The sequence below is a fragment of the Adiantum capillus-veneris genome, chromosome 18 (genome assembly GCF_014529385.1).
Source record: "Adiantum capillus-veneris isolate H3 chromosome 18, ASM1452938v2, whole genome shotgun sequence".
NCBI classification, from domain to species: domain Eukaryota; kingdom Viridiplantae; phylum Streptophyta; class Polypodiopsida; order Polypodiales; family Pteridaceae; genus Adiantum; species Adiantum capillus-veneris.
The window spans coordinates 14182296-14195585 of NC_140948.1; the positions used below are offsets into that span (position 1 = coordinate 14182296).

At 43.5% G+C, this 13290-nt stretch overlaps 1 protein-coding gene across 1 annotated transcript in view; it reads right to left on the bottom strand.

The window, feature by feature from the left end:
* Positions 1 to 3817: 3817 nt before the first annotated feature.
* Positions 3818 to 13290, bottom strand: part of LOC147435253 (uncharacterized) — a 179350-nt gene continuing 169877 nt past the window's right edge. The window contains exons 10-12 of the mRNA XM_086487709.1: positions 5274 to 5662; positions 5028 to 5165; positions 3818 to 3964 (exon numbers count right to left, since the gene is read on the bottom strand). Coding sequence (XP_086343835.1) covers positions 3818 to 3964; positions 5028 to 5165; positions 5274 to 5662 — 674 coding nt within the window. The remainder of the gene's footprint in view (positions 3965 to 5027; positions 5166 to 5273; positions 5663 to 13290) is intronic.

Below are 13290 nucleotides of genomic sequence, written 5' to 3' on the forward strand. Positions count from 1 at the left end.
TTCAAGGTAAGCTCTAATAAAGGAGGAGTATCTGCCGAGTCCTACACAACCACTTGGTATAAAGAGCAAGGTGGTTGATCCTGAACTTGACCAAGTACTTTGAGACCAGAGTTCCAGACTAGAGTTCCCTTCACTTTCCTTTCCTTGTGTGCTAGGATGTGCTTAGGGTAAATCACATTTGAATTACTAGTGGGAACCTCAAAATGAGGAAAACACACAAAGTATATCATATACAAGAAATGCACAAGTTCATAGCGAGCAAAGGCATAGGCAAAACACATATGAGAAAAGGGCATACAATTATGGTCAAACTCTTGTGGAGATACGCAATCACAAAGAGACTCATGCAAACATTGTCTAAAAGAGGAAAAGGTTTGAATCGGAAACTCACCAAAAACAGACCAATTTCTCTATTGCCAAATCGTCCACATGGCCCAATACCGGAGCCAATAAAGAAATGGTCTATATTGCCGAAGAGCAGGAGCAAGAATGCTAAATAGCCAAAAATGTTTAGCGAAAGACATAGGAGAGAAACGATCTCAAAGAAGCTCTGCTATATGATCCAACAATTGTGAATGGTAGTACGATTTCATAATAGATGAATAAGCATTTCAATAGACGCACCACAAGCATGACAAAGAGAGGATACCACATGGCGCCTGGCTAAAAAGGACCCAACTGGAAGAACTGCAAGCAAGTAATGCCATAGAAGAAGTCAACATTTTAAAAGCATCTTATTGCTCCATACCATCCTGACTCATTTTCTCTACCAAGACAAAGGCTTATGCATTCTCCATATGCTATTTGCATATGGAGAATGCATGAACCCATACTACAAGAAGGAACAAAGTGTAAATTGAATGCATAGAAATCTGAGGTAGAGACAAAGGACCATGAGCAAGGGTGGCCCAATATAGGCTCCAATCCATTAATCTTTCCAACTAATCTAGAGGAGGAAAAGACAAATTTTGAATCTTTCGCCATAAAAGACGATAATAATAGCCTAGGAAAAGTTTAATACAAGCATGTGCAAAAGATAAGATTTGACCTCTATTATCCAATACATCTTTCATGAACTACACACCATTTTTTGCAAGGAAATAAAACTTCCTAGGCTCCAGGACAAACAATGGTTCATGAAAAACTTTACTCCAATGAATACTTTTCAAACAAAGCGAATTAGACCCATTCGTCAATGGTGGAGTCCAGTGAAGAAATCGTACAAGCTTTTTCCAAGCTAAAGTCAACTGTGTAGAGAGTGGACAACCAACAATCTTGCCATCATCCCAATCCTTGACCGACAATAAACGATGTAGAAGACATCTTAAAACACATGTCTTCCAACGTAATAGCCTAAGGCTGTCTCTAAGATACAAACTCGAGCAACAAAGAGGTCTTTCATGCCAATGCATGAGAGTGTATGTAAAGAATATTCAAACCACCATGTTGTTTTGGAGTACAAAGCCTCTTGAAAGACATAAGATAAAGGCCCTTTTTAGCATGTTCAATTTTTCCATATAATATCCATGGCTAAAGACATACAATGATGTATGTCCTCTTTCCTCCACATTATCAATGGAAAAATTAATTGAGTATATACCATAACAATAGCTTGTACAATCAGTAAACGAGCATGCAGTGGCTATATAGAAAGTTTCCATTGATCAAGCTTTTGATTTCACCTTTGCATAACCCATTGAGTCATTTTCTCCCATGAGATATGCCAACCTAACAGGTATCCCAAATGTCTGACTACATGTGCATGTGAAGGAATTTCACCCGGAAAAATCAAACTATGTCAAGGTTGAGCATTAATGGCTAAAAGTTTGGGGTTTCAAAAATTAATAGCAGCCTGCTCTGGATCTGGACCCGCAAGGCGTAAAGGAATACTGAGAGCTCATGCATGTGACCGGGTCAACATTAATCCACTCTCTCAAGCTCTCTATGTAAGTCTCTCAAGGTCTCCTCCTGCTCGTCTGTGATTTGTCTGTCCACCCTTTGGGCTAGGATCATCCACCATCTTTAGCTACGTCAGATCCACCTATCTAAATTTTGTAGGTACAACCGATAGCAAATTAGAGATGTGAAGAATTGATCAGTGAAGTTTGAATATTGAAATTAATCTTGGCCACTGAGATAGATCAGAGATGTGTAGATCTTACCTGCTTGGGTGACCCCAAAGAATGGTAGCTTCGCATGAGCCTCATGTTAGGTGATTCCGAATCTTTGTGTGTGTCAAAGAGTAGGCGCTCCAATTACGCTCACATGCTCCAACTGAGCAATCCTGCATATGCAAGAGAACAATGCGAGCGTGGCCAATCTTAATACTTCATGTTCATAGTTATGGATACTCCTCCTTTGTTCTTCCTCCAATGTCATGTTAATGATAGGTGGGATGAGCGTAGGCTCCTTGGTCTTCTCTTTCTTGGCCACTTCAATCCACTTTTTGACCTCCTCTGTTGCCTTTTGCTTGAGGTTCTTCTTGACAACTTCTACCCATCCGTTCTTCTTCGCATCGAGCTTCTTTTCAATGCTCCTTGCAATCTCCTTGGTAATCTCTTCTTTGATGGCTTCCTTTCGGTGTGTACCCCTTTCTCCTTTTGTCATAAGGGTAGCAATAGTGCCTTCTAGAAGAGAGATTCTCTCCTGGAGACTCTCTCTCTCCTCTTTCCATCTTCTCTCCCTCTCCTCATGCTTGCAAACAAAACCTATTTTTTCTTTTCTTCATTCTTCTTCCATCTCTTCCAAGCTTTCATTTTTATCTCTAATGTCGAATTGCGCTTGTTTGTGAGCGCGAATTTCGTCTTACTAACCATTGGTGTGAGTGGGGAAGACATTCTCCGGGCTAACTATGTATGTTGCATGTGTAGGCGGTTACTATAGCAAATTAGATAGCTCAATGTTTTTTTTTCCCCCAAGAAAAAGATCCTTCTATTAGTTAATAAAAACTGCCCAATGGGCTACAACTGCCCCGACAAGAGGGGGCTACATCAGAATGTGGGAAGACTCTCCTAATGAAAAAGTGAGGTATGTACAATGACGGCTAAATCAGGATATGGGAGGAGAAAACAACCACACAAGTGGGCGATAATGCCATCTAGGAGCCACATGGACCATGGTGTAGTAAGGCCTTGGACGCTAGAGTCATAGGAATGCCTTGCGGCACTCCCGCATACGTTTGGAGGTTCCCTGAAGCCTCTCGAACTATCCTCTAAGTGTATGGATCAGCTCTTGCTAGATGTCTCGTACAGTCTCCACCGGTGGGATGGGTCGGGCCTCGAAGGTGCAGAAGCAAAGAGTCAGGCTGCAAATGAGATGCCAACAAAGCTCTCTATCATAGCTCCACTGTTGAGGTGTAAGCTTTGTGGTAGGCTGGAGTGTAGGCCGGCCTTCCTGTATCACAATCATCCTGCTAGCTGAAGACTACTCAAAATGGAGTGCTGAGCCCGTGAGGGTGGACCAAGATACAATAGGCCAAGTGTCCAACCTAGCTGAGGAGAGGGCTAGCATCAGCCGTAAAATCCAAAGCCAAACTTGCTGCACCATGGGAAAGTCCTATGGACAATGCCACTATGACTCAAGTGGGTGGTCACAAGTGGCACAACCCACCATATGGACACTCTAGACCAACCAACTCCCAACAACTACGGTAGCTCGATGGGCGACTAGCCACTAGAACATGGTGATTCTCCTTGGTTGTCTCCTATCCCACAAGCGCCCCCAAAAGTCTGTCAGGAACAGCTATGAGACCCTCCTACTAGTCACGTGCTCCAGCAGGGAGGGCCTCTCTCCATATAGCTAGTATATGATGCCCCAGTCATGCTGTATACTGAAAGAAAGGGATCCCTAGGTGATCAGATGAAACAAAAGCATCCTGCCAAAACCATTCCCCAGGGTCCCACTGCACTCGCATGACAGAGAGCGACTCTCCAAGCCCATAGCCTCCAGTGTCCAGTCTCAAGATCTGACGGGTCAGGATCAAGCACAGAGGTTCTCCCTCTGATGCCCACAACTCGAATCCATTGGAAACAGCACGTTGCTACCTCTGGTGTCTAAGTAGTAACTGTGTGGAGGCGACCCTCTGGCTCAACCCAAAGGCTTGAGTCTAAGAAAGCCCTAACTATGATGAGGACCTCAAGGGGAGTGAAGGCCCCCATCCAACTGGGAGCCGCCCCGGCTGGAGAGGTGTATGCCACTCTATTGGTATAGCCTCGACGAAATCTTGACACATGCTCTGCACCCCCCTCATGCCACGCAGCTGGATTCTTTGAATCTCCTCAGGCAGTGCTTAAAATGCGACGAGTCTCCTATGATGTGGGCTCGATCCTCTGCCATGGGAGCCCGAGAGACATGGGGTCTACTGCCACCATGTGACCTCACTGTGTACTGACCGATACGCTCCATGTGAGGAATCGCCTCAAGTGCTCCTCAGTGCACGTGGGCTGATGCTGCTCAAGTCCCCCCCCCTCGGTTGCTCCCAAGACTGAAGCAAGGTCAAAGTAAATCCGTCCTCCCATCTCCTGCTCAGGCCCACTCTGCGCATCTCTGTGAAAATTCAACGAGTGGAGGGGCTCCAAGGACCACCCGTTTGTGGAACCCGGCCTCGAATACGATGAAGCAAAATCTCCTTCCAAGGCTCCTCACCTAGAAGAAGACCTCCGACCATGAGCTTCCCAAGGAGGGCTCTACTCTACCCGTGCTGGATAGATGATTCTCAGCCCTTCCTGAGAGCAAGGTCGATAGCTCAATGTTGGGTACTATGTTACCACTGTATCTTGACAAGATGCAACAAAGCTAGAGTTTAGTAATGTAATAAATACTCGATGGGCCATGGCTAGATGGTTAACGATACAATGTCAATGGTAACTATTTACATTAGCTGGTGTTGGGACTATATTACCAAATTATCAACAAGTTTTTTAAAGTACATGTGGAGTTTAAATTTGTGGTCTCATCTTTATAGTTAAGCTTCCTTTTCCTAAAACTTATATTGCAAAAAGAAAGGTTATACACTTGGAAGGACATGCCTTTAAGGACTCAATGTTGTTTTTCTCAATCGAGAGTTGAGTCAGTCCATTGAAGACATTAAACTCAACACATGATGTCAAGTTGTTTCTTCCCAATTCTAGCTTCCACAGTGCTTGTGAGCAGATCTCCAGCTTCACCTAAAGTCAACCGAGACCAGCTCAAACATACAGGCGGCGATCTTTTTCTTTCCAAAAGAGTGAAAACTCTGTCATTGGCCAAGAATAAAAAATATCTGTGTATTGTACCTGGTTGATGCAATTATCTTCAAGCACTAATTCTTCAAGCAGTGTACAATTTTCAAGACCTTCAAGTGCTACAAATTCGTTTCCAGATAGAAACAGCTTGCGAAGACTAGAAAGATTGCCAAATATGAGCATGGATTTCAGATGTTGATACTCGAGACATAGTTCCTCAACATCACAGTCCACAATAATATTGGAGTTCTTTGTATGATGCAAATTCAGCACAAATGGGCTTTCACTGTTTGTCACATATTTTCTTGAATCTTTACAAGCAAACTTTTCCGGTAACTCAAGCGCAGTACCACATAAGGCCCCATTCTTCCTTGTGTTATTCCCTTCCCTCTGTACCTTGTTTTTATCCCAGTATTTTATGTGCTCAAACGAAGCAGCTGCTGGAACGAGGAACATACGACAAATACAATGTTAAGATACGTCAAAATATTTTGATTCCAAATTTGAGTATTTGGGTTTAAGTCATTGCCATAATATATCTAAATCCTTGAGCTTATTATTAATGCCACACCAAAATGCTGATTTGTAAAGGTTTGAAGTCAATCAGGTAGGGCTGTCATACTAGTGAAACTTCAGACTCACACACGAGGGTTTATGTTCGTACCTAGGGAGATGTTTCATACTACTTTCTCTTTTGATTAAGATTTACCATACTTCAAAGAAAACACTGTTACCCTGTGCTTAAGCTTAGCAAGTGACCCAATTTCTCTTTTGATTAAGATTTACCATACTTCAAAGAAAATACTGTTACCCTGTGCTAAAGCTTAATGAATGAAAAGCTAACCAGTTTATTTAAAGTAGTAGCATAGGAGGTGCTAACAAAAAAGAAAGGTGTTACTGTTTTCTTTGGCTCAGACTTAATGTCTGATTCCACCCACATCTTAACACGCATTTCTAGGTGCTCATTCAAGGGAGGGCTAAGCTTAATGCTTGATAATTGGCACTCCACTTTGATTCCACCTGAACTGGTTAGCATTCCCTTCTAAGGCCCTTGTCAGACTCGTATGACTAGACAACCAGAGCGAGAGTCATGCGAACTAGGAGAAGCTGATATGGTCCCTTTCTGGAAGGCACAGCTGGCCATCCTGCTCTGCCACTCCATTCTCCATTGTATCTACCAAGCAGAGCCTAGGAGGTTGGCAACCCTCAGGATTAAGTGAGTCAAGGAAAGCCAGTAGGAACCCCAAATCAAACAACTTGGCAGGGTTAAGATTCCAGAGCAATGTCGTCTTTCCATCACGCTGGCGTGCCCAGTTAGTTTTCTCCTTTCAGCTGGTTACACACTGCTGTGTGCGCCCGCTATTTCCAACACTAGCACCTATGAGAGAAAACCACATTTGAGATGGGCAGCTACACGCTTACACACAGTTAATCTGCAGTTTTCCTCCTAACATTTCTTTCGGCAGTGCGTAACAGCAGCTTGTTGCAGCCTGCCCGCCATGTGAAGATGGAGCACCATGGTCTGGTCAGGAATGGAAATGAAACATAGCTGTGTGTAAACACCCTTGGAGCAACCTTCTATTTCTCTCTTTGTGGTGAATGAAGAAGGCCTTTTTTCTATATATTTAGAGATCTTTAATAGAGATACATAAGAATCATATGGCCAATGCCTCTCTCTCTATCGTACAACCGTGCCATGTGTGAGGGCCTACCTGACACTTGGGAGTTTGTCCACTATTGTACCTATCTTCAATTCAGGGGACCCTATGGATCCTTGAAATTACCGCACTATCATGATTGGACACACAATGGCACTGTTGTACGCATCCATCCTTGAGGAGCAGTTGAGTAGATGGGCAGAGAGAGAGGGTGTACGGCCAGCAAGACAGGCGGGTGTCAGGAGAGGTTTCTCTACTCTTGATCATATTCTGACACTCAGAGCCATTATTGAGGAGGGGAGATCACGTGGGAGACAGCTATTGTTGCTTTGTGGATTTCGGCAAAGCCTTCGATACAGTGCTCAAAGCTAGATTGATGCGCAAACTGCAGGAGATGGGGGTACCCAAATGAGTTGATATGGGGGATCATGGCTCTATACAAGTCAGTAGTGGGGCATGTACGCACTCCAGAGGGGATTTCTAATTTGGTTCACTCCACTATTGCAAGGCTGCCTGCTATCTCCTACACTATTTGGCATGTATGTGGATGAGGTTACTCACTACATTGAGAGGGATGGTGATAGAGGAGCACAGTTGGCAGGGACATGGATCCCAATATTGTTATATGCTAATGATATTGCATTGATTTCTGATTCCCTAGAGGAGATGCAGCGTCATTTAGATGCTTTGTACACATTTGCACACGATAGTGGATTGTCTGTTAACTTGGGGAAAACAAAGGTTATGGTGTTCAACACCACACCAGAGTGAGTCAGGAAGTCAGCACCCACTTTTACACGTGGCCAGGACACGATGGAGTATACAGATGCATACACCTATCTTGGGGTAGTCTTCGGTGGACCGGTGTTTTCATTGAGATCAGCAGAGACTAGATTGACGAGAGCTTACGTAGCCCTAGGAGAATTGGAGAAGGTGTGTTCGCAGGTTCAGTTTCATGAACCTCAAACAAAGCTGTGGATTTTTGACACTCTTGTGGCTTCCGCTATGCTTTATGGGGTTCAGATTTGGGGACCCTTAGTGGAAGATCTCATAGCACTGATGAATGGAGATGTATGGAGAGGCCTTAGCTCTATGATCTCTCGGCTGATTTGGGCTAAGGCCTCAGTGCCACATGAGGTTATTCGAGCCAACCTAGCTGCCCCCCATTTTGTAGATGAGGCCCTTACTAGATCAGTTTCCTTCATGCATAAAGGGACCTCCCCAGAGACAGATATGCTCGGCTAGTCCTTGAGCCATCCCATTAGCTAGCGCTACAGGGGGACACAACATGCTCGTATAGGCAGAGGACATCATGGTTTCAATCACATGGCTTCAACATGGATAGACTGCCCCATTCTAGTACTCCTTGGATGCACCCTCCCTATCTTTGACATGGATAGAGATCACTAGACTTATATACGTCAGGATTTGATTCCACTAGATACCAAAAGCACATGGATACAATCGGTACAAGAGTTGGGCACGAAGATGGCTTTCTATAGAGAGCGTCTTCTCCAAATATCAGAGGATGCATATGTGATTGGACCGGCCTATATGGACACTCATTTATCCTATGGGATACGATGTGCTATTGGTCAGATGCGCACATCATTGCATCAGCTAGAGATTGAGACTGGCAGATTTAGGAGAGTACCAACAGAAGCCAGGATATGCCTGTTGTGCACATAGAGCCACAGACAGAGTTACATCATATTTGTCATTGTCTGGTATACTATAGGATACGAGGCCGCTTTCATTATCGGGGAGTCGCTTGAAGAGACCAGGCAGTGGGAGACATTCATAGAGGGAGATCACTGACTTCTTTAGAGCAAGGACTCAACACACCAGATAAGCATGCTTCATAGCAGACTACAGAGCCCACTTATACGAGAGGTATTTTAGTGGACAAGGCCACTGAGTTCGCGAGAGCTAGACGCCCGCGTCTAGAGGGCGACCATGACATCCATCGACGGAGGTTCCATCAGAGGATCAAGACTATTCTAGCACGATATGAGAGACGCCAAGTACGACTATTTACAAAGGCAAAGATTGACAAAGCTCTTCAATGACTGATGCAATACTTTCTCGGGCAACGCTTGATGCTGGGCCTCCTCGGGCATTGATGATGATGATGATGATTTCAATCTTATGATTTTATTATTTAATAAAGGTAAATAAAACCACACATAAGCCATGAGAATACACTGGAGAAGCCTGAGACGCACCAGTAGTGGCCAAGTGGACAATTTCCAATAATTCAAATTGGAATGTAGACGTTGGAGTACCCAATCGAGTTTCTGCGCACCTGAAACATCCCAAGCCAGCAGATAACCCAAATGGAGAACTATAATGTGCGGAAGAACAATCTCCCTTGGCCACAATATCTTATGCCAATCACACTCTTTCAAAGGTAATAGCTTGGATTTACGAAAATTAACTTTGAGGCCTGCCACCAATCCAAACAAGTGAAGAGTATGTATAATTTGATGTACATCATCATAGTGATTGCGAGGCATAAATAAAGAATCATTCGCATCATCATAGTGATTGCGAGGCATAAATAAAGAATCATTCGCATAGGCTTGAACGATAAAGTGTTGTCCAAATGGTAATGTTAGGCCATGCAATCTACCATTGGCGGTCAAGGAATCCAAATACATAAGCAAGGAGTGTGTAGCAATTCCATAAAGCAAATCACTGAGAGGACATCTTTGCCTTACTGAACGTCGCAAAGGCCAATATTATGTGAGAGATCCATCCAACAGACCGTCAAAAGGGTTGTGTGCATACAAGAAAAATACGACACGGGATAGCCTAGGCCCAAATCTTAATTATTGCATGGTATCTGCAATGTAATCCCAAAGAACAATATCAAATGCCTTTTCAATGTCAACTTGCATAACCAAAACATCCTGTCGAGTGTATTTTGCATATTCCATTACAATAATGACATTCTTGAGGCTACCAATAATTTGACGTTGTGGAATGAAACCATATTGAGATTGATGCAACCCTTCATGCAGAAAGCACTTGAATCGGTTAACAAGCATTTTGGCCATGAACTAATATACCACAGGCATAAGCGTAATAGGCCACCAATGAGAGAATTCTTCACATAATGAATGCTTGGGTATCAACTTGAGCAAGCCTTCTTTCCAAGAGGAGGGCAATTCCTATGCTCCCACACCGTATTCATCATGATCAGCAATGGCAGCTTTAAGTAGTCTCAATGATAGAAAATTCCACAGTAAGACCATCCCAACTGGGAGCTTTCCACCGGCCTAAATCAAGCAAGTTGGCATACAATTCCGTCTAAGTGAAAACAACTTCCAAGTCTTGTGCCTACTGCATTCAAAGAATGGGAGTAACATGTGATAAAACAAGTGACGCGCTTGGCGAGCTTCTTGCGTGGGAGAAGGAGCCGCAAAGATCTTGCCATAATGAGAGTGCAGGGCCTGTGCAAGCTCCCATGAGGAGGAGGTCCCTTGAGACTGCCTACAATGATGTAAAATGTTGCAAGAAGTTTTTAGAGGCACATCCTTTATCTGCAAGAGCCTGTTGGCGAGTTCGAGACTGCCATTTTGCCAATTTCCTCTCATCGTTATGCCATAACATAGTGCGAGCACAGAGAAACTCAATCATTTGAGTCTCAGTAAGAGAAGAATTGTTAGCCAACTGCATTAATCTGCTACAATTATCCTTCGCATGTTTAACATGTTCCCTTATTTGTGACAAATAATACGTGCCATAATCCTGGATAACACATTAAACATGCATAAAAAAGCGAAATCAGGCTGTGTCCATATCAATATGCATCTGAGAGGTCAAAGGCGGGATGATGTCCACAACCATGGTGCGTCCTTCAAGTTTTCCAAAAATAACATCCCAATATGTCGGCTGCCAATGACCAAAAGATGGTGTGACAATACGCATACACAAATGCGAGACCATGAGAGCCCAAGATTGTTGCTGCTCCACCAAGACGGGCAATAGCGTAGCTTTTCGAGCCAGAACATGACGTCGCAAGTCCAAAATATTCAGCCCTCCAAGTCGCGTGGGAGAACACAGCTTGTCCATAGATAAAAGACGTTTAAGACCTTTCGTGCCAGACAAGGTCCGCCAGAAATGCTCTAAAATACTAGACATAAGGGATTGCAAGTGCAACTGAAACTGTGATAACAAAGGCAAGTAAAATTTCACATAAGCCACGAGAATGCATTGGACAATCCGGAGACGAACATGCAGTGTCACGTGGACAGTTTCCAATAGTTCAACTTGGAATGCAAACGTTGGAGCACCCAATCCAGTATTTGCACAACTGATACATCCCAAGCCAACGAATAACCCAAATGGAAAACTTTAATGTGCGGAGAAACAACCTCCCTATGCCACAATATCTTATGCCAATTGCACTCTTTCAAAGGTGATAGCTTGGAGGCCTGCAGCCAATCCAAACAAGTGAAGAGTACGCATAATTTGCTATATATCACCATAGTGATTGCGAGGCATAAATAAAGAATCATCCGCATAGGCCTCACCGACAAAGTGTTGTCCAAAAGGTTATGTTAGGCCATGCAATCTACCAGTGAGGTCAAAGAATCCAAATACATAAGCAAGGGGTGTGTAGCAATTGCATAAGCAAAGCACTGAGAGAGCCTCCCTGTCTTACTGAGCATCCCAAAGGCCAAGATTCTATGAGAGATCCATCCAACAAACCTGCAGAAGTGTTGTGTGCATACAAGAAAAACACGACACGGGATAGCCTAAGCCCAAATCCCAAATGTTGCATGGTATCCGCAATGTAATCCCAAAGAACAATATGAAATGCCTTTTCAATGTCAACTTGCATAACCAAGACATCATGTCGAGTGTATTTTTGCATATTCCATTCCAATGATGACATTTGCGAGGTTATCAATAATTTGACGTCGAGGAATGAAATCGTAGTGAGATTGATACAAGCCTTCATGCAAAAAGAACTTGGAGGCGATTAACAAGCATTTTGGCCATCAATATATATACTACAGGCATGAGCGTAATAGGCCGCCAATGAGAGAATTCTTCACATAATGCATGCTTGGGTATCAAAGATAGAAAATTCCACAGTAAGACCGTCCCAACCGAGAGCTTTCCACCGGCCTTAAATCAAGCAAGTTGGCATACAATTCCGTCTTAGTGAAAACAAATTCCAAGTCTTGAGCTTGCTGCATCGAAAAAATGGGAGTAACATGCGGTAGAAACAAGTGACGCACTTGGCGAGCTTCTTGCGTGGGAGAAGAAGGAGCCTCAAAGATCTTGCTGTAATGTGAGTGCAGGGCTTGTGCTAGCTCCCGTATGGAGGAGGTCCACTCCCATTTAACTCTGTGTATAGCTTGAGACTGCCTAGAGTGATGTAGATGTTGGATAAATTGTTTAGAAGCACGTCCTTTATCTGCAAAAGCCTATTAACGAGCTCGAGTCTACCATTTGGCCAATTTCCTCTCATCGTTATGCCGTAACATAGTGCGAGCTGCGAGCAACTCAGTCATTTGAGTCTCAGTAAGAGAAGAAGTGTTGGCCAAGTGCATTAATTTGCTACAAGTATCCTTTGCCTCTTTAACATGTTCCCTTAATTGTGACAAATAATACTTGCCATAACCTTGGATAACACATTGAACACACATAACAAAGTGAAACCAGGCTGGGTCCATATCAACATGCATCTGAGAGGTCAAAGGCGAAATGATATCCACAATCATAGTGCGAAAAAGCTCATGTTTGAGATAAGCATTATAGACATGCAAAAGTCTCTTCCTAGGTAGGGAGTCATTGATAAAAAAGGAGCCAAAATGGAGCTTCAAGCATGCGGGAAAATGATCCAAGAGACACATATCATAATCAATCCTCATCTTACATATACAAAGTCATCGTATTGCTACATGTGAAAAAGATACCAGCGAACCAGTCGAGCGCGATACATATCGAGCATTATGTTGGAAAGTGAATCCTGGATACTCGCATGCAATAGGGACCAAAAATCCAACACATTACATGTCAGCATAAACTGATCCCAAGATTGTCATTCCATATGAAGCATGTGAGAGTGCCTAGTAGTATTATCCGCAAGGGTTGGAGCATTCTTAAAATCCCCATAGAGAAATGCATTAGAACGCCAACCATATGAGGAGATGGCACTACAAAACTGTGCCCTATCAGCACAAGCTGAGTATGCATACAATCCGAAATTTGAAGACTTCCCCATTAACAATGCATTGGATTATCATCCATCTCCCAACCGGGTCATTGAAGACCAAGCTTGGGAGGAGCTCATGTTGAATAAGCATAAACACTCCAGAATAGCCAGCTGACCATTAGAACGCATTAAAACGCCAACCATATGAGGAGATGGCACTACAAAACCGTGCCCTATC